Raw genomic sequence first — 19,881 nt, forward strand, 5'->3', positions numbered from 1 at the left:
ACTCTCAACTACCCCCCAGTGCAACAACAAATATAGGCCCTGCTCCTGCATGAAAGGAACTCTACACAGGTGTGTTCATTGGGGTTACTTCAGGTGCCTGTCAGCAGGATCAGACTGGGAGGGAGAAAATAGCTGGAGCTAACAAGGTACATCCTCTAGCTCCCTGATCACTGTGTGAAATGCAGCCCTGTGCAGACAGCCTGCCTGTAAGGCCTAGCACCACCTAAATTCCACTTCAGCTGTATTTTCAGGGCTGCAACTAGACCAGGGGTGGCCAAATTATGGCCTGCAGGCCAGATCCGGCCCCTCAGGGCTTTGGATCTGGCCCACGGGATTGCCACCCCCGTGGCACCACAGGCCCCGTGCCTCTCTGGGAAGCAGCCAGCACCATGTCCCTGCAGTTCCTGGTTTGCGGGGTGGGGGAGAGGGCTCTGTGCACTACCCTTGCCTCTAGGCACCACCCACCGCAGCTCCCGTTGGCCAGGAATGGGGAACCACGGCCAACAGGAGCTTTGGGGGAGGTACCCACAGGCAAGGGCGACACGTAGAGCCCCCTGGCCCCATTGTGCACCACTACCACCCTAGAGCCGCTCCAGGTAAGTGATGCCAGGCTGGAGCCCAAACCCCTCCTGCACCCCAACCCCTTACCCTAAGCCCCTTCCTGCACACTGCACTCCTTCCCACACTCCCTCCCGCACCCCAACCCCTTACCCTAAGCCCCTTCCTGCACACTGCACTCCTTCCCACACTCCCTCCCGTACCCCAACCCCCTGCCCTAGCCCTCCATGCAATTTCCCCACCCAGATGTGGCCCTCAGGCCAGAAAGTTTGCCCACACCTGAACTAGAGACAAGTGGTGCCGAAGACTGTGTGAGCTCTCCGTATAGGGGTAAATTTCACTCCTCCTCCCCCATATATTGTATCCCTTTCCTCTCCTTAGACCAGGGTGGTGCAGTGACCAGGTTGTCATATGTGCTTATACAGCCCCTGGCACAGTGGGACCCATCTTGTTTGGGGCCCTCTGAGTGCTACTGTCATATTAATAGTGGAGGTCCCCAGGCCCATCTCCTGCAGCTCTGACACACCCATTCATTCAGTTCTCCCTGGTAGAGAAGAGCCAGTCCCAGAGCAGCAGCAGACTTTTGTTTAGCAGACCCGGTTGCATCAGATGCTTCTAGTACAAAGGCTGCCATGCTGCTTGCATATTTGCAAATACACATTGTATTTTCTCCCCCCCCCACCCACCCGCTCCATGGTCCCTAGAAGGCACCCAGGAAAGATTTCCAGCTCCCAGCCATCACCTCTCCTGGGTGGAGACCTGCATCTCGCTCCCTTTTGACCAGGGTTTCTAAGGCTGCACAGCTCCCTGATCTACACTGTGATAGACTGGCTTGCTGGGGCTGCCTCAAAGGCAAGTGTCTGTGGTTTGCTTTCTCCAAGAGCTATGACCAGTGTATTGACAATAGTGACAAGTCACTGCATAGCTCCTGCTAAGCAAGCACCTTTATTCTTAAGATAAAAGCATTACAGAGAGAGGATCTAAAGCAACAAAAGATGTGTGATAAAAAGCTGACCAGTGGTCACCCCCTCCCTCCCACCAACCCCAACACTGGGCTCTGGAAGATGCTAGTCCTTTCAAACCCTGAAACTGGGTTTTTTCCTGTGAATACAAGTTCGTATCACTTTTTAGATCATGAAGCAGAAGGAAGGCCCTGAATCAGTTTAAATGTGAGTTAATTATCCCAAAAGTTCTTTTTGTTTGGTCTCTGAAGAATCCAGTCTGAACCAGAATACCACTCCCCAACCCAGGGTACTTATCAGGAAATGTTTTATACCCTGCCTGATCTGCCTCACTCCTCCCCTACTGCCTTCACTTTGTGGAGGAGCTGTGGTAACCTCCCCCCCCCCCCCCCCCCCCCGCCGCCGAGTGCACACAGTCCCTGGTTCATGCAGATTCGTCTGACTCCTGTCAGCCCTCCTGCTTCTTGGAACGTCTCTGTCTAGACAATCACCAAGGAGGCAGGAGTGAGCGCTCAGAGCTGAGTTGTTGTGCATTGGTTCATTACGGTGTCCTGAATGAAGATGCAAGTGAAGGGTCTGAGCTTGTGCCCGTCCCTCTCTGTGCACCTCGCAGCAGAACCACAGTAGACTTGGTGTAATTCATCAGCTGGCAGCCTTTGCTGTAGAAAAGCCCAGGATTAGTAAGGTAGGCCCTGAAGAAGGGTGAGACCATCGGCAGACCTGGGGGAGAGCTCAGGACTTGACTAGCAGGATGTGTCTTTGGGCCAGTATTGGAGTGATTTGTTGGCAGAACTGTAGCACAATGCATGCTCTGTGTGCCTGGATCAAACCAGCCCTGTAAATAACCCTACTGAACTCTTTTGTATATACCACTCTTCCTCCATAGATCTCTCAGTGCATAGCCATTTGCCATGCTTCACAATGGGGGAAACTGAGGCACAAAGAGGTGAAAGGGCTTGTCCAAGATCAGACAGTGGGTCAGTTGCAGACCTGGGAACAGAACTTATGATTCCTGACTCCCAGTTTGGTCTCCTGTCCTTGGACCATGCTGCTGCTGCTTCCAGCCCCTGACACCCTACCCCCCCTCCTTTCATAAGCATTAAACTTACTCCCAAACTTGGAATGTTGCAGCACCACCCCCCCACCCCACCCCGAGAGGCTGTATCTTCAGCGAGTGAATTCCACACTCTACGTGGCAGCTGTAACCCACCCACCATCCCCAGCGAGCGGAGTCTGGGCCACCCCCTGGAACACCATGTCCCTGACTGTAGGTTACACTAACTAAAACAAAAGTAATGTAAAAGTCTGACATCACTGGCTTCTTCAGCTTCCTCTCGGTGGTTGACACAACTGAGGCTGAGGTTATGGGCCTTATAGGATGTGACCAAGGTCTTAAAGCACCAGGCTTTGCCACTGTCTCGGGGCTGCAGTCCTACCTTCTGTGTTCAATAGCAATTTGCCCATGGCTACAGTGATTTCATCGTGGCATTCAGAGAGTTAAAATAACATGATTTGTTTCTAGTCTGCCAGGCTACTATGCATGAGCCTGATCCAAAGCCCTTTGGGAGTTTTTTCCCATTGACACCCTTCACTTCAATGGGCATAGGGGCAGGCCTTGTGCAGTCTCCAGAGTCTGAAAGCCACAGAGTTTAAAGTCAGAAGGGACTATTATTCATCAGGTCTGATCTTGTGTGTATCACGGGCCATCAAATGTCACCCAGTTACCCCTGTAACGTGTGTGTGGTTAAAGCAGATAGGCAGCCAGCCTTGGTCTGATGGCATCACACCATGGAGCCTCAACCTGGATTGTCCTACTCTAGAGACCTACTAGAGATGCTGCTGACTTCTGTTCTCTAAGTGCAAGGCAGAAGCCTCCCTGACCTGGGAGCTTGGCTGTGGGGAACGACAGGCAAAGGATGGAGACTATTCAATAAGTCGTCCAGCTTCCTAGCTGTGAATTATTTATCAGCTCTTTGTGGTATCATGGCAGTGAACTAGAACACGCATTAGTGCTGCCGGCCAACCCTATCGAAAGGGAATGTATTCTGCACAGGCAAATACCACTTTCCCTGTCCCATGGTGCTGTGGGAGCTCCCCCTTGAAAGGTCACTGCCCATTTAGCAACAGAACGCATGCAGTGAAATGATGCAAAACTCCCTCCCGCTTCCTGTCTCTCTGGTTCAATCTTGCCAACTCGCCCCTCCCAGGGCTGCTGTCTTCTCTCTCCAAGGCCTATGCCCCAACAATGCTGCATCATCCCACTGAGCAGGTGCCATTCCATGTTGCTTGGTGTCTGAGGTCTTTCTCCTTTCCTCCCTGGCGCTGTCTTCCATTGGGGGGCCCATTCCAATCAAAGTCCAGGCTGCCTTTTTTTGGGAATGCTCCTGTCTAAGCATTGTCCCCAGATGCCAGCTGCACTCCATCCCTTGTCTTTCTGTGGTCCTGCTCCCACAGTTCTCCCTTATCTCTCTGAGCAGCTATGACCCATTCAGCAGCTTCACTGTCTCAGGAGAGCTGGATGAAGATGTCACCACCACCATGCTCCCTGGGTCTGGCTCCCAAACCCAGCCTCTCTCCACTCAAATCTAGGAAACTGGAGCAGACCTACGTGACTTGGACCCATCTCTGCAGAATCAGATTTATTTATTTATTTATTTATTTTTCCCTCCGGCTTTAACTTGCGTGAGAGAGCACAGGTGAGGACTGACATACATGTAAATAAATAAGACTGAGGAAGTGATTCTTCTGCCTCTCCACGGCGTTCCCCCCCATTACACCACATCATGTTCAGCTGCATCAGACCATTCTGGCGAGACAGTTCAATAGACTGTAGTTCCATCTGGCATTTGCTTAATCTGGCTGGGTCTCCACCAGCACCAGCTCATCTTGGGCGATTCCATCCCTTGCAGCGCTGCTCCAAGCAGTTGCAATCTTCGCACTTCCACACAACTACAGGGAGGAGGGAGATGTTCCGGGGGGAGCCTATTTCCTTTTCAGCTCGCAGTACTCTGTTTGTTCCAGAGGGCTGCTCAAGCGGGGTTGGTTGGATGACCTGCCCACGTTGACATAGATTGCCTGCTCATCCAGGATTGGATATTTCACTGTGGCGTAAGAAATATCTGTCATCCCTGGAGCCTGAAATTTTAAAACAGCCTTGATCAGAGAAAAGAAATGAAGGGCGAGAGACCGTAACTAGAACAGATGCTGAGGAACAGAAGCGCTCATACCCTGGCTGCTTTGTCTAAGTAACTCAATTGCTTGGATGAGGCTGGTTGCACAGCACAGGTTTCCTAATGCTCATGCACATCCCTGTCGTGTGTGCGCGCGTGCAGATCTTCCTGCACTTGGAATAGTTTCTTTCTAAGAATGGCATGGTGGTGAGTGGAACTCCAGTCCTGTGGATGAGCGTGACATGACTGCTGGGCAAGTCACATGAGACTGGAACATTTAAATTTGCAGCTGACTCTTTGTGCATGGCCTGTTTGCATCCTACCTGCATGGGCTGAGATTGGGCCTGCAGTTTCTCAGCTGGTACATGCGGTTACCCACATGTAGGCAAATTGTGTAAAACCCACATACCTTCTGGGTGTGGTGTCCGTCCCATCTAGTGGCACTGAGACCCCTTAGAGAGAGCTAAAATGAGTCTGCTCTACTGCCTTCACTGACAGCCAGCTGGCTTCTAGCTCATGCACTAAGCTTCAGAGGCCCCAGGTTCAATCCTGCCCACCAGCAACTACGGTCTGTCAACATTGTATGTGCAAAGCAGAACAAAGCAAAATTGGCCCTCTATGCTCTGACTTCAGCTGCTGTTCTGAGTGTGAGGTGGTCCAAACTTTTCCAGACCTGATGGAGATTAAGCTTTTCTAAAGCCTCTAGAAATTTGATAAACTTTTCTAGAGCCTTTCCTGAACTCCTCTTGCTGCTAATGAAAGGAACAGGGTTCAATGTGCTAGAAGACACATGAACATTGCATGCAAGTGCTCTTGTGCAAGACTCGGCATGCCCTGTAGAACCCAAAAGCAAGATTTAAAGAGAATAAAGGGGATCAGAAGAATCTCTTCAAACATCCTTGCATTTTAGAACTGAATGCCAGAATCCTTACTACAGCTGAATATTCCGCCCTTTCTGGACTGGGCTCGGCCTGAGCAGAGTCAGGGGATGGGGCTGTAGTGATGGATTTTCTAGGCTTTGGTTTCACAGTTGCATAGGAAACATCACTTTCGGTGCTGGTAATTGCCTGAAGGGAAAAAAAAACAAACACAATCTGGGTTGGGATCTCTGAGCTGGCGCTCTCTGCCCCTGCAGCAGCACCAGGCACTGCTTCTGGGGTGATCCAGGGGCACAGCCTACCTCTGTTATCTGTCCCCTGGTTTTTCCTCCCCTCTAACTCCCCGAACACCTAGCAAGTCTCCCTGCTTTCTCCAGCAGTGCTGACCTAGTGCTTTTCAGCCAGGAATCTTCAAGCCCTTTGCAAAGGGAACTAGTGTTCTTCTCATTTTAGACCGGAAAGAGAGGCACAGAGAGATGGTGACTTACCCAAGGTCTTGCAATGAGCTATTGGCAGATCCAAGATTCCTGACTACATCCAATGCTTTATGTACCAGACCAAATCAAGGCTGGGCCCCCCCTACAATGACCAACCTCCTTCCCAGGGATTCAGCCTGTCCCTCACTCTGGATTCTCCTCTTATTTTAGTTCCAAGGGGTTGAATAACTGAGCTCAGCACCCTCTTACTCAGACTTGAACTCTACTGTTCTCCTTGGGGCTGGAGAATTAACCCACTGTCTCAGAGCGCAGCACTCATTTCCCCCTCTTACCTCATTCACTGCTGGGCTAGGCCCAATGGCTCCAGCAGCTGAAAGGTAACAGACCCTTATTACACTGATGTAACCGTCTTGAAAGAGAAGATCTACAGAGGAGGAGTGACGAGGCGGGGAGTGGGGAAGGGAGATGGGCTCCTCCAGATCCTACATAAGGAGGGGTAAAATGCTGAAGCATTCAGCCCTTTACCACTATCATCACAAAAATGTTGGCCTCTCTCTCCAGGGCTTAGTTCTGAGCTGTTAATGCTTAGACTAGGTGGGCATAGACTTTTGGAAGTGACGTGGGATAGCTGGGATGAGGCACAGGGCATGTACCTAGAACTGGTGAGGAACACACAGATGGAGCTAGACCCTCCTGCCTTTCAAGAGGCGAGAGATGGATCTTCTCTGGTTCCACCACCCCTGTGGCTGAGATGCATCCTACAGGCCAGAACCACCACCTGCATCCCTGGAGCTCCTGAGCCTATTTCACTTCCACAGCCTTCACCAGTGTAATAAGCACCAGTTTTACACCCAGATTCCCCACTCACAAGTAGACGGCAATTGCTGCTCCTGCTGTGATTCTCTGGAGTTGCCCTTGCACCGTGTCCAGTGGGCAAAGAGCAGATGGAGACTGTGAACAGGAAGGAATTCTGTGGCCCTCTGTGGCATTGGGCACTGGCAAGCCGTGGCCCATAAACACAGATGAACTGTAGGCAAAGCTACGGGGCCAGATCTCCTCCTGGCAGATGGGTGCAACCCTGGACAAGTGGAACTTCCCTGGGAGAAGCAGATGGCCTGCTGCTGTTTGTTCACTGGAAATCTCTGTACCAGGAGGGCAAAGTCAGGTGTGTGGGGTGTAGTCAGCTGCATATATCCCCTTGGGAGTGGTGGCTTAGCCCCGTAGCCGTGATAGTGGGGAAGCTGTTAGCCTTGTCTCTTTCTGAGGTGCATTACATTGCCTGTCCAATAGTGTTAGTACAAACCCCCTCTCCCCCCAGCTTCCTCAGTCTCCATCTCATTGCTCCACTTGGGGCTGAGCAAGTGCCTTGGGTAACTTGGCTGTTGCTATTTTTGAAACTGCACTAAACCGCAGCTCTGACTAATCACTGGCTCAGGGGTGATGCAACCTGGAGCAGGAGAAAAGAGAGTACGTGTGTAAAATAAGAAAATAGGCGTGAGCCTGCAGGGGGCTGAGTACTCTTGCACACTCACACAAGGCATTTAGCCCATGCTTACGTACTGCACGAGCGTGAGTAGGCTCCTTGCCTGGAAAATGGGGCTGGCTGCTCACCCCCTTGTAGGACTGACCCCGGCGTGGGTGGCAGAGACTGGGATGAGAGGGGGTTTGTGCAGGGAATTCAGTATCAGTCAGAGAAGAGGAAGGGGGTTGTTGCATAGGATTTTCTATGGTGCTTCTCGCTGTAGTAACCAAGTGCCTCCCATATGTTAATGGACTAAGCCTTGAATTTTTATTCTCATGTTGCACACAAGGACAGAACCCAGATGTCTTCAGTCCCTTAGCCCTTACCCCCCCCCCCCCCCCGCCCCCATGCCAAGTTCAGACAGGGGGAGAGAGATTTAGACCAAAATCAGATAAGAGAAACAGTGAAACAGGGCTCAGACGCCCCTCCCCTGCACTGGGCCTGGGTGTTGCCTGCTTCAATTGAAAGCCTTTCCCTCTAGGAACTGTGTTTTGCTGTGTGTCCCTATTGTGCTTAGCACAGTCTGGCTGCTCTCTAAATAATTGCAATTCTGTTTAAACCACTTCCCTTGCACTGAATGTAGAAATGGGAGAACTGGCTACTGAGGCAAAACTCCTGATTTGCATGGGATTTTTGGCAGACTAAGCAGTTAGGATCAGGGCTTCATGAAGCTTTATTGGCCAAGGGAGTAAGTGATGGAGGGGGAATGAAAGGAGGGCAGAGCCATCTGAGATCAGGGCAGCCCCCACCTCTCACCCTTTTTCCTCTTCAGCATCATTCTTCTGGCCAGGAGAATGGCTCCGCTCAGTAACATAAGTAAAACCAGCAGGAGCACTGGCAGCAAGAACAGAGCGCTGGTGAAAGGAGAACTGGAAGACAAAGGGAAAAATACATCTCTGGGACACTGCCTACCTGTCAGTGAAGGGGGTGGTGGAAATTCAGTCGGGGAACAAAGCCAGCCCTGCCCTAGGTATTTGTGCAAATGCACCTCTGTATACTGGACCGCCAGCAGCCATTTACAGGCCATGCCATGACCGTCCCTGCTCTAGGGATTGTTCACCCCCAGCCCCAGGGACCCACAGCCACTCCTTGACCCAGTGAATACCAATTCCCATTCCAACCAACCAAGCTCCAGAGAGAGGCCCAGAGCCAGACTTGATACTGTCCAAATTCAGCCTACTGGGCATTTCATCAGAGCTGAAAAAAGTGGCCCTCTCCCATCTCTAGTCTCCTCTCATAAATGCAGAAGCCCTTCCACTACCTTCTATAGAAAGAGACCTGCACAAAGCATGGCTAAAGCAGCGCAGCTCCCCCCGGGGAACAATGCACAGGATTCTCCAGTCAGGGGTTACCTGCATGCCGAAGTTGCACTACTTTAACTCTAAGTAGTTCAAAAACTGATGCTGTTAAACTATTGCACGGCCCTGCGTGAAGGCTCCTCTTATCAGTTTTTCAAACTGGTTATATGGGGTTTAGCGTGGAGCTGATAATTTACTGACCCAGCTGAACTGCTACAATCCAGCTTTAGATCCATGTAAGTGTCCACACACAAAGTTGCACCAGTTTAACTGAATTGGTATAAAACTGACCCCTTTTTGGGCTTGTCTACACGACAGCGCAGTCACTATGTTGCCGTAGTGTAGACTCGTGCTTCAGTGACAGAAGGGTTTTTTCCATCGTTGTAGTAAATCCACCCCCGCAAGAGGCAGGAGCTAGGTAGACAGACGAATTCTTCCCTTGACCTAGTGATGTCTATACTGGGGCTTTGGTCAGCTTCATGACATCTCTCAGCAGTGTGAATGTTTCACACCCAGAGCAACATTGCTAGACTGACCTAAGTTTTGGTTTAAACCCTGGCTTTGGCTGTAGACCAGCCCTCGGTTTCTATACCAGGGGCTGAAGGGTGAGACCCAGGTCAGCTATTTGACCAGCTCATGTTACGGGACAAAAGAGAGACAGGGCCAGAGCAGGGAAATGCGAACTGGGTTCTGTACAGACACTAGAAGCTCAGAAACCAAGACAATTTTATTTATTAGCACGTGTGCCAAGGGAGATGTGATATAATTAGAGTAAGCGAGTTGGCTAAGTTACCATATCCAGGGGGAGATTTAATTTACCAGCTGTAGCTACAACTGGCTGGGAGGGAAGGCAGAGCAGATGGGGCTGGCAATATGAATCAGAGGGAAGAGCAGGCCAAGAGAAAAGAGAGGATTTGCCTGCTGCTGCCGTGTCTGGTTGGAGCGGTGAAGATTGAAGGAGGGTGAACTTTGGGGGAAGGTCTCTACCTCTCTACGGGAAGGGTGAGAAATAAGATGGCAGCTTCTTGTACACTGATTGCAAAGCGTTATTAGGGAAACCAATAGAGAAAGTGCAGTTAGACAGAGTAAAGGTCTTGAGGCAGGCTGGGCTAGTGGCCTGACCACAGAACCGGAGCCCAGGAACACTCGAGATCTAGTCCTAGCTCTGTCACACCGGTACGCGCTGAGAGACCCTGAGGCAGCGGCTCTATTCTCTGTGCTTTGTAGCTTCCTGAGCCTGCAGAACTTGTGCAGTTCTCCCACAGCCTTTTGCAGCGTGCTTGCACTCCCTCTGTGCCTGTGTAAACAATGACACACGGGGCCGGGAAACGGTGCATCAGCCTGGCAGTGCAGGGTCACGAGCACCAGCAGGCGGGTGGGAACTTCTGGTTTTGGATGTGCAAAATCCCCATCTGCAGGCACCAATCAGGCAGCTAGGCGTTCGGCCCCTTAGCGTGCATACATAAACCAGGATGTGCCCGTCTCTGCCGCTGCAGACTCTAACACGCGTGCGAAGCTGGGCCTGGAAATTCAGCCCTGAACACCCCAGCTTAGACCCTGCTTTTACATTTACTTAACTGCCCTTACCTTTTGGGGTGCTCAGCTGCGATTGTTGTGCTTATTGCTGGGGAGAGAGATCCAGTGGTTACCATCACTGCAGTGGAAAGCGCTGAAAATATAAGCCAGAAAAGACAGTGCTCTGAGGTCTTCAAAATGTCACTTCTCCATAGGCTGCTGCGTTCTTAGTCTCGACATTTCAGGTGAAAGGTGCCAGCCTGCCCATGCTGGAGCCTGGAGCCCTCTCTTCACCGAACACTCCCAGCACAGGCAGAGCAAGCTTCCCCACTGCACTCCTAGGAGTGAAGGGAGCCATCGGTCTCTAGGGCCAGTTCAGTTCTTGGTCTCTCACCAAGGGGGACGATTAGCGCACAGTATGAGTGTTAGCTGGCATGCAGAGAGGTGACCGCTGGGGTCTAGACTGTCACTAACAAATGCACCGCACACAAGCGACCACACAACCAGGTGATGGCAGCCACCGTCCATCAGTGAAAAGCCGAGCTCTGTAATGGAGCAAAGGCAAGGAGCTGGGGTACGCTGCATGGGAGTGGGCTGATCTCAGGGTGGGGACTGGATATGGAGGGGGGATTTCGCTTGGGGTACACAGCATGGAGCTCCGTAGTTAAGGTTGCACTTAGGGCCTTATGCGCACTGAAGTTAGTGGGAGTGTATCCAGAGACTTCAATGGGCTTTGGATCAGGGCATCAGAGCAGTACTAAGTTTCCCCTATGCTGTACTCCAAGCATTGACGGCAGTCTCCAGATTGAACGCACTCAGCCTGCGGGGGCCATTCGATTTGCTGTAATAGTTTATTGGCCAAATATTTAGGCCCTGCAGCAAGGGAGATATTCAAACCCGAGCCCCACTAGGGATTTCCTCTGAGATCATACAGGCTTCCCCCCCCCCCCCCGCCCCTTGCTCCAGGACCAGATCCCCAGACACCCCTCTGTTCTGCACACTGATCCTGTCCCATAATAGCTCTCACACCGGCCACTGTGTGGATTTTAAATTTCAACACACACAGTCGTTCCCTTTATTTGATCTTCACAAGGAAATGTCGACAGAAGGAGCAGGTTCCGCTGGCTGCTTCTGTTTCTAGTACACCGTGGCTTCCTGAGCCAGCCCAGAGTGGGGAGCCCTCAGGGACTAGCCCATAGTGCCTGGGGGTCCAGCTTGATCCAAGAGACCTGCTGCAATGGAGCTAGGCATGCACAGCAAGGTACCCAAGGTAGAGCACCCCCCACTCTGTGCTCCTTCCTGCTCTCCCTCTCCACACCTGCCCCCCCCCCCCCCCCGGCCTGCTGCTTCTCCCCATCCCAGTCCTGCATTCAGTAGGTGAGTCTCCCCTACAGTTGGCTGCATTGCCAGGAGTCCCTGCCCCCTGGTCCCTCTGCCCCCAGCCTCAGGTCAGCAGCGACAGGATTGCCTTTATGTGTGACGGGGAGGGTCTTGCAGCCCACTGCTGCCATTCCCCTGCTTTGGTGCTTGGAGGCCTCCAGCAGCACCCTGCTGGCCCTCCAAGCACTGAGAGTTGCTGCAGGAGTGGGTGCACGGGGCTGCCCGGGAGTAGGTGGTGTAGCTTGCACGCACACACACACATATACTAACCCCTGGGCGCCCACATCAGTTCACTCCTCCAGCCTCACCGACCCAAACACAAAGCCTATTGCTGTACACTAGGGTTGAGTGACCAGGATGCTATCCTGGGGATAAGCTAGGGCCCATAAATAGCTGTCTGAGTCTCTCACCAGCACTCCCCAATCGAAGACACTTGGGTTCCAGGCAGGGCCAGATTAATGAAGAGGCTTTAGGGGCTGCAGCGCCGGGCTAAGGGGGGCCACTGCTCAGCAGGGCTCAGGCAGGCTGCCTACATGCCAGGGCTCCATGCTGCTCCCGGAAGCAGCCAGCTGCTGGCACGTTTCTGCAGCCCCTGGCAGGAGGGCGACTCCACATGCTGCCCCTGCTGCCAGCACCGTCCCCGCAGCTCCCATTGGCTGGGAACTGGGCACTTGCAGGTGCAGGCACTGCATGGAGACACATTGTTCCCCTCCCCCCCAGGGGCACGCAGAGACGTGTCAGCAGCCGGCGGCTTCCCATTGGTGTGGGGCCAAGGCATGCAGGCAGCCTGCCTGAGCCCTACGGTGCTGCTGGCTGCGAGCTCCCTGTGGTAAATGCCTCCCGGCCAGAGCCTACACTTCACACTCCCTCCTGCACCCCAATCCCCTGCCCCAGGTCAGAACCCCCTCCTGCACCCAAACTCCCTTCCAGAGCCTGAACCCCTCACCCTCTCCTGCACCCCAACACTCTGCTCCAGCCTGGAGCCCCCTCCGCCCGGCACCCAAACTCCCTCCCAGAAAGAAACTAATATAACAGCTGTTCTTAGGTAAGAAGTAGGCTATTTTGAATTAACTTTACTATATTCTACATGTTTTAAGACTTAAATGTAACCACAGAATGACTTTATGTTAACTAAAAGGCAAGTTTAGTATAGCATTAATAGTCTCAATGCCATAATTGTGATAATTTTGTTTTAAATTAGGAAAAAGACTTGTATACAGGGGCCCCACAAAATCTAATAGCCTGGTCCCACAGGAGAGTTAGTCTGTCCCTTGCTCCAGGTTGCCATCAAAAGATCAGAGCAGAGACTCACCTGCATCCGATGAAGTGAGCTGTAGCTCACGAAAGCTTATGCTCAAATAAATTGGTTAGTCTCTAAGGTGCCACAAGTCCTCCTTTTCTTTCTGGGAGAACAGTCACCTTAACAAGGGAATAAGGATCACCTGCACCTTTTATATTTATTCCACACCAGTAGATCCTAGCATCTCCCAGAGTCAGGTTCTCCACGGTCACAGTGAATGTGCTCATGCTGTGACTGTCTGCGATGGAGACTCTGCCCCGTTTCACCTTGATCTCTGACTTTTCAGTCTCAACAACTTTGGAGCGGCTGTTCCACTGTGCTCCTCTGCACCAGTATTTCTAAAAAGAAAAGGAGTACTTGTGGCACCTTAGAGACTAACCAATTTATTAGAGCATGAGCTTTCGTGAGCTACAGCTCACTTCATCGGATGCATACAGTGGGGAGATTTTATATACACAGAGAACATGAAACAATGGGTGTTACCATACACACTGTAACGAGAGTGACCAGGAAAGGTGAGCTATTACCAGCAGGAGAGCGGGGGGAGGGACCTTTTGTAGTGATAATCGATGTGGGCCATTTCCAGCACTTTACAAGAACAGTAGGAGGGGAAATAAACATGGGGAAATAGTTTTACTTTGTGTAATGACACATCCACTCCCAGTCTTTATTCAAGCCTAAGTTAATTGTATCCAGTTTGCAAATTAATTCCAATTGAACAGTCTCTCGGTTGGAGTCTGTTTTTGAAGTTTTTTGTTGAGGAATTGCCACTTTTAGGTCTGTAATCGAGTGACCAAAGAGATTGAAGTGTTCTCTGACTGGTTTTTGAATGTGATAATTCTTGACGTCTGATTTGTGCCCATTTATTCTTTTACGTAGAGACTGTCCAGTTTGCCCAATGTACATGGCAGAGGGGCATTGCTGGCACATGATGGCATATATCACATTGGTAAATGTGCAGGTGAACGAGCTTCTGATAGTGTGGCTGATGTTATTAGGCCCTATGATGGGGTGTCCCCTGAATAGATATGTGGACACAGTTGGCAATGGGCTTTGTTGCAAGGATAGGTTCCTGGGTTAGTGTTTTTGTTGTGTGGTGTGTGGTTGCTGGTGAGTATTTGCTTCAGGTTGGGGGGCTGACTGTAAGCAAGAACTGGCCTGTCTCCCAAGATCTGTGAGAGTGATGGGTCATCCTTCAGGATAGGTTGTAGATCCTTGATGATGCATTGGAGAGGTTTTAGTTGGGGGCTGAAGGTGATGGCTAGTGGCATTCTGTTATTTTCTTTGTCGCCGCTAGCCATCACCTTCAGCCCCCAACTAAAACCTCTCCAATGCATCATCAAGGATCAATGGCCCACCTTGATTATCACTACAAAAGATTCCCCCCCCCCTCCCCTTTTGCTGGTAATAGCTCACCTTTCCTGATCACTCTTGTTACAGTGTGTATGGTAACACCCATTGTTTCATGTTTTCTGTGTATATAAAATCTCCCCACTATATTTTCCACTGTATGCATCCGAGGAAGTGAGCTGTAGCTCATGAAAGCTTATGCTCTCATAAATTTGTTCATCTCTAAGGTGCCACAAGTCCTCCTTTTCTTTTTGCGAATACAGACTAATATGGCTGCTACTCTGAAACCTGTCATTTGTACAGTGCTGCTGTGAAGACAGGAAGCACCGTATAGGCGCTAAGTGTTATATATTGAGTTGCCCTTCTTGTGTTTCACACCAGGTCATCAGACAGTTGAGACTGCAGCTTTGCTGTTAACTGTTGATATTTATTATGTGTAAGGGACTTTTAAAAATAGGCATTTACTCTTTGAAATGTAGCTGTAGTGATTTGAAAATCATTTCTATGCAGTTTTCCTTCAAATTAGGGGTGGGAAGATCCAATCTCTTCCCAAACATTGGAGTGTGGGTGAGTGAGTGGGAGTGGGGGTGGGGGCCGGGGGGGGGGGAGAGAGAATTCTGGATCTGAATTTTGTAGTTGGCCCCTATGCCTGTAAAGGGCTGAGTCAAAGCCCTCGATCTGGACACACACGCCCCAAACCTTGTGGGGTGAAAAATCTGGATCCATATTTTGTGGCTTGGACCCCTCTCTTCTTTAACTAGCTGCTACAGAGGGAGGCTAAATGGCCTAAGGGGGTAATGTCCCTCTGCACAGTGGTGAATTTCACACATATGAAAGGTTAATATTTGTGATTGTAGCAGTGGTGAGTTGCGACTGGCCAGCTGAGCCCCAACAAGAGTTTGTCTCTACTCCCCAATTGGGTAGCTGTGTGAGATATTCCACATCCGAATGTCAATGTAAAATTTGGTTTATGAAAATGCTTTCCCGGAAAAAACTCAGACGTATGAATGCCCATGGAAAGTATGCAGATAAGGAGCATGACCAGGACTGGTGTGAGTTCATTTACAAAAGTGACTGAATATACCTGGAGCATCTTTAGCAGGTTTAATCTGCCCCCTAGAATTTTTAGTCCTGGTAATGATGAGCTGCCAGGAAGGAGCCCAGCATGGCCCTCAGATTCCAGGTTTGCAGGAGGCCTACAGCTGGAAAACTAACATCTTGGTGCTCGTAAAGGGAGCGCGTTTGACCTGGAATCCCTGAGAGACCATCAAGGTGCCAGGTTTTTTCCAGCCGGTTTTCAGAGCAGAGCCACATTTTAAAGAAACTTCAATAGGGATCAGGAGCTTCAGCCAACATTCGCTGCCTTTGGCTACTGCTCTGCTCCTGTGCTGGTTAGAGAGCCTCTTGGCTCCTTCCCTGGCAAGCTCCCTGCTGGATCCCTTAGTCAACATGGGGCTGCAGTTGTGCCCCCGGTTCTTCTGAGCTGGTCTGGGGGAGTGAGCTGCTGTGGCAGCCAGACGATAAACTCTGACTTGAGCATGCCCACAGCAACAGCCTCTTCCAAACCTGCACGTGTCCTGCTCGTGGCCCACAGCAATACCAGAAGGGGTGAGTCAGATCAGAAAATCACCTCTGGGGACAGGTAGGGATGTACGAACATCCTGCCCTCAAGTGCCCGTCTCTCTTTCTTACCCATCCCCCATTCAACCTCACTCGCAATGTAGGAGCCGTACAGAGATCCGAGCAGACACTCACCTGGGACAACAGTCACCTCAACAGGAACTCCTGGATCGTATCCAAATCTGCTTATCCCACACCAGTAAATCCCAGCATCTCCCAGCGTCAGGTTCTCCATGGTCACTGTGAATGTGCACAGCCTGGGGTTGTCTCTGATGGAGACTCTGTCCCTCTTTGCCTCGGCCTCCAACCCTGTGGTCTCAACAGCTGTGTGACAGGTTCTCCAAACTGCTCCTCTGCACCAGTATTTGCTATTTCCTTTATACCTTTTATGGTACCGACACTGCACGGACACCGACTCGCCCAGGGCCCTGCTCACCTCCCCAGGGCCAGTCAGCTCCAGGGCAGCCAGCCCAGAGGAGTAGCCTGAAAAACAAATCAAAAAGCAAACCTTGTCGTTTCCTCTTCACTGAATGGTTGAGGAGGCAGAATGGTAACTTGAACTCAACGCCCCAAGGGGCCCCATTCCCTCCACCCCAGCTGGTCCCTATCAGACCATGCAGCGTGCTGCCGACCAGCAGAGAAATATAGGGGGGGGTCTCGTTTGGCTCCACAGGGGTTGGACTTGGGTGATTCCCATTAGTGCTAATGCTCAAGTTACCCAGCATAAATCCCCAGTAGAGAGATGACAATAAACACCCTTAGCCTCTCTCCTTTTGAAAGGGAAGCAAAGGATACTGACTCTCAGTGGGTAGATTAGCCTTTCAGGCGGTCTCTCTGGTGTGACTGGATCAATAGAAACCTCTCACCTGCAAGGAAGAGAATCACCCCAGCGAAGGACAGCTGCATTGTCCCTCCAATTGCCCCTTTCTCCCTAAAGCTCTGTCAGGTCTTTTCTTTAAAATGCTCTAAAAAGAGAGCTCTGGTTCCTTCCAGCCTGGGACATTTCTCTCTCTCAGGTTTGCAAATCCCGTGTCTGTGGTAAGTGACATCCAGACACTTCTGCTTTGTTCTTTCAGTCAGTCTTTTCCTGGTGCTCTGCTTCATATCACAACCTGGCCAAGTTACAATCACAGGAGCAGAAACACTAGATGAAATACAGAAGAAAGAACCAGGGCAGAGAGGAAGAAGGGAGGGGAAGCAATCAGCGGCAATTCTGCTTCTGTTGGAGGCTCTTGCAGGGCACTCCTTTGGAGAACTGTTGTTTAACTCTGTGTGTATCTAAAACACCAACCATGCCAAATGCTAATTGTCCATTCAGCTATGGTGGTTCGCCTCTCTTGAATGGGTTATTAATGTATCATTAGCTTTGCCATCCTCACCTGCCCTTCGTTAGAGCAGGTGAGTTGTTTTTGTGCTTCATCTGGCAAAATTCAGCAGAGAGACAGTGTGGTCTAGTGGCTACAGTGCTGGGCTGGGACCTGAGTTCTGGCTCTGCCCCTGACTTGCTGTGTGAAGTCACTTTGGCTCTTCTGTGGCAAGTGGAGCATGGATACAGGGGAGAACTGAGCTGGTTGACTCCTTTTGTGACCTTGGTCAAGTCACTTCAAGTTAATGTTTCAGTTTCCCTATCGGTAAAATGCAGGCTGACAATAGTTACTTTCCTACTCCTGGGGGAGTGGAAGGGGGGGATTGTGCAGCTAAGCCAGCAGACGATTGTGCAGTGCTATGAAGATGGAATGCACTGTATAATTGCCAAATATTATCACAACATGTTGAGTTGCTCTTCCTGTTTCTCTAGCCGTGTTGAAATGGCAGCTTTCCTGTTAACTATTTTTATTACATGTAAGGATTTTTTTTTTAAATTGTGACTTTCTCTTTGCAATATAATCGAAGTTCACAAGGCAGCTTCCCTTTCAATTAGTGACAGGTTGGAAGCAAAACCTCAGTTCCAGCTCCCACTCTAACTTTTTGGAAGGGAATCTAACTCCAAATTAAAGGCGGCCTTGTGGCACCTTAGAGACTAAGAAATTTATTAGAGCATAAGCTTTCGTGAGCTACAGCTCACTTCATCGGATGCATACCGTGGAAAATATCATGGGGAGATTTTATATACACAGAGAACACGAAACACCACTTTCTACAAGCCAGGACCCTCTGATCCCACTGGCAGTTACCAAAAGAAACTACACCATCTGCTCAAGAAACTCCCTGAAAAAGCACAAGAACAAATCCACACAGACACACCCCTAGAACCCCGACCAAGGGTATTCTATCTGCTACCCAAGATCCATAAACCTGGAAATCCTGGACGCCCCATCATCTCAGGCATTGGCACCCTGACAGCAGGATTGTCTGGCAATGTAGACTCCCTCCTCAGGCCCTACGCTACCAGCACTCCCAGCTATCTTCGAGTTTGTAAAGTGCTGGAAATGGCCCACCTTGATTATCACTACAAAAGGTTTCAGAGTAGCAGCCGTGTTAGAATGCATCCGATGAAGTGAGCTGTAGCTCACTAAAGCTTATGCTCAAATAAATTGGTTAGTCTCTAAGGTGCCACAAGTACTCCTTTTCTTTTTATGGATACAGACTAAGACGGCTGCTACTCTGAAACCTAACTCCAAACTGGGTGGCTTGCCCTTCGCTCTGTAAGGGAGTGAAGCACAAACCTGAATCCAACCATCCTCAAAGTTTGTGAGAATGCAAAATCTCGATGTGGACTCAGTTCTGGATTTTATAGCATGGGGTCCATCTTTGCTTTAAACAGAGGCCAGAAAGAGAAAAATAAATGGTAACTGTAGCATTTCGATCCTGGAGTTTTCTTTGGTCTTTTCCCTACCTTACACTCACTATTAGAGCTGAGAAAATAATTGATAATGAACGTAGCCTGTTTTTTCCCCCCTTGGATATTCCACAAACAGGCTGCAATCTCCTCTCATTTATCCATTGTCCAATTCTGGGGGTAATTTTGGAAAACTTTTTGGCCTGACCCTGGGCAGTTCTCTGTGAATATTGGTTATTTGAGCTGTATTGTGGTTGGTTGATCAGATAAGTCACGTCATGTTGTTTCTGGTCCCTGATTAGATGAGCGTGCAAGGACTTCCAGCCCGAATACTCTTGTGCAGATATGTAATATTCAGTTTTTGCGAACGCTCCCACTTGAGACTTTGAGCTCAGTATCTGAGAACATTGGTGCCTGCAAATCTCAACCACTCCTGTCTTCATCGAAAGCAAACACAAAAGGGGTGGGAAGCTGGGTGAAGCAATTTCCTTTCAAAATGCGGTGCACCTTTTCAGAGTAAACGTGTACTGCCTGTGGGTCCGATCCCGCACGATGCCTTTGGAGAGAGTTGACAGCTGGGAGCACTAGGGCTGGCTGCAAAACAAAGATTCCAGTTTGCGAAAAATGTCGAGGTTTCGAGGTTTGTTTTTATTCTGCAACAGAATGAAACCAAAACATTATAAAATGTATTTGCAATACAACTGGGGTGGAGTGTGTGGGGGGGGTCTTAGGGCACTCACCTGGGGCGTGGGAGACACTAGCTTCAAGTCCCTGCTTTCCCTGATTCAGAGTTCCCTATTGGACAGAACACTGGACTGGGACTCAGGAAAGCTGGGTTCTATTCTTGGCTCTGCCACTGGGCTGCTGGGTGACCTTTGACAAGTCACTTCACTTTCCCCATGCCTCAGTTACCCCATCAGTAAAACAGGTATAATGACACCGACCTCTTTTTTCATAGATTCCTAGATACTAAGGTCAGAAGAGACCATTATGATCATCTAGTCTGACCTCCTGCACAATGCCGGCCACAGAATTTCACCCACCCACTCCTGCGAAAAACCTCTCACCTATGCCTGAGCTATTGAAGTCCTCAAATCATGGTTTAAAGACTT

The 19,881-nt window shown here is 50.3% G+C and overlaps 2 protein-coding genes across 2 annotated transcripts in view; one reads left to right on the plus strand and one right to left on the minus strand.

Moving 5' to 3' along the window:
* RAB37 (RAB37, member RAS oncogene family) overlaps positions 1 to 19,881 on the plus strand; it is a 66,960-nt gene that overhangs the window by 13,800 nt on the left and 33,279 nt on the right. The gene's annotated exons all lie outside the window — the stretch shown is intronic.
* CD300LF (CD300 molecule like family member f) lies at positions 4,147 to 17,117 on the minus strand. Its single transcript, XM_048818068.2, has 7 exons — positions 16,857 to 17,117; positions 16,126 to 16,473; positions 10,413 to 10,494; positions 8,284 to 8,396; positions 6,338 to 6,375; positions 5,623 to 5,757; positions 4,147 to 4,655 (listed from the first exon to the last, which is right to left on the minus strand). The coding sequence occupies exons 1-7, from the start codon at positions 16,894 to 16,896 to the stop codon at positions 4,503 to 4,505; spliced, it is 909 nt and encodes a 302-aa protein (XP_048674025.2). The 5' UTR covers positions 16,897 to 17,117; the 3' UTR covers positions 4,147 to 4,502.

The sequence above is a fragment of the Caretta caretta genome, chromosome 14 (assembly GCF_965140235.1).
Source record: "Caretta caretta isolate rCarCar2 chromosome 14, rCarCar1.hap1, whole genome shotgun sequence".
Classification (NCBI taxonomy): Eukaryota; Metazoa; Chordata; order Testudines; family Cheloniidae; genus Caretta; species Caretta caretta.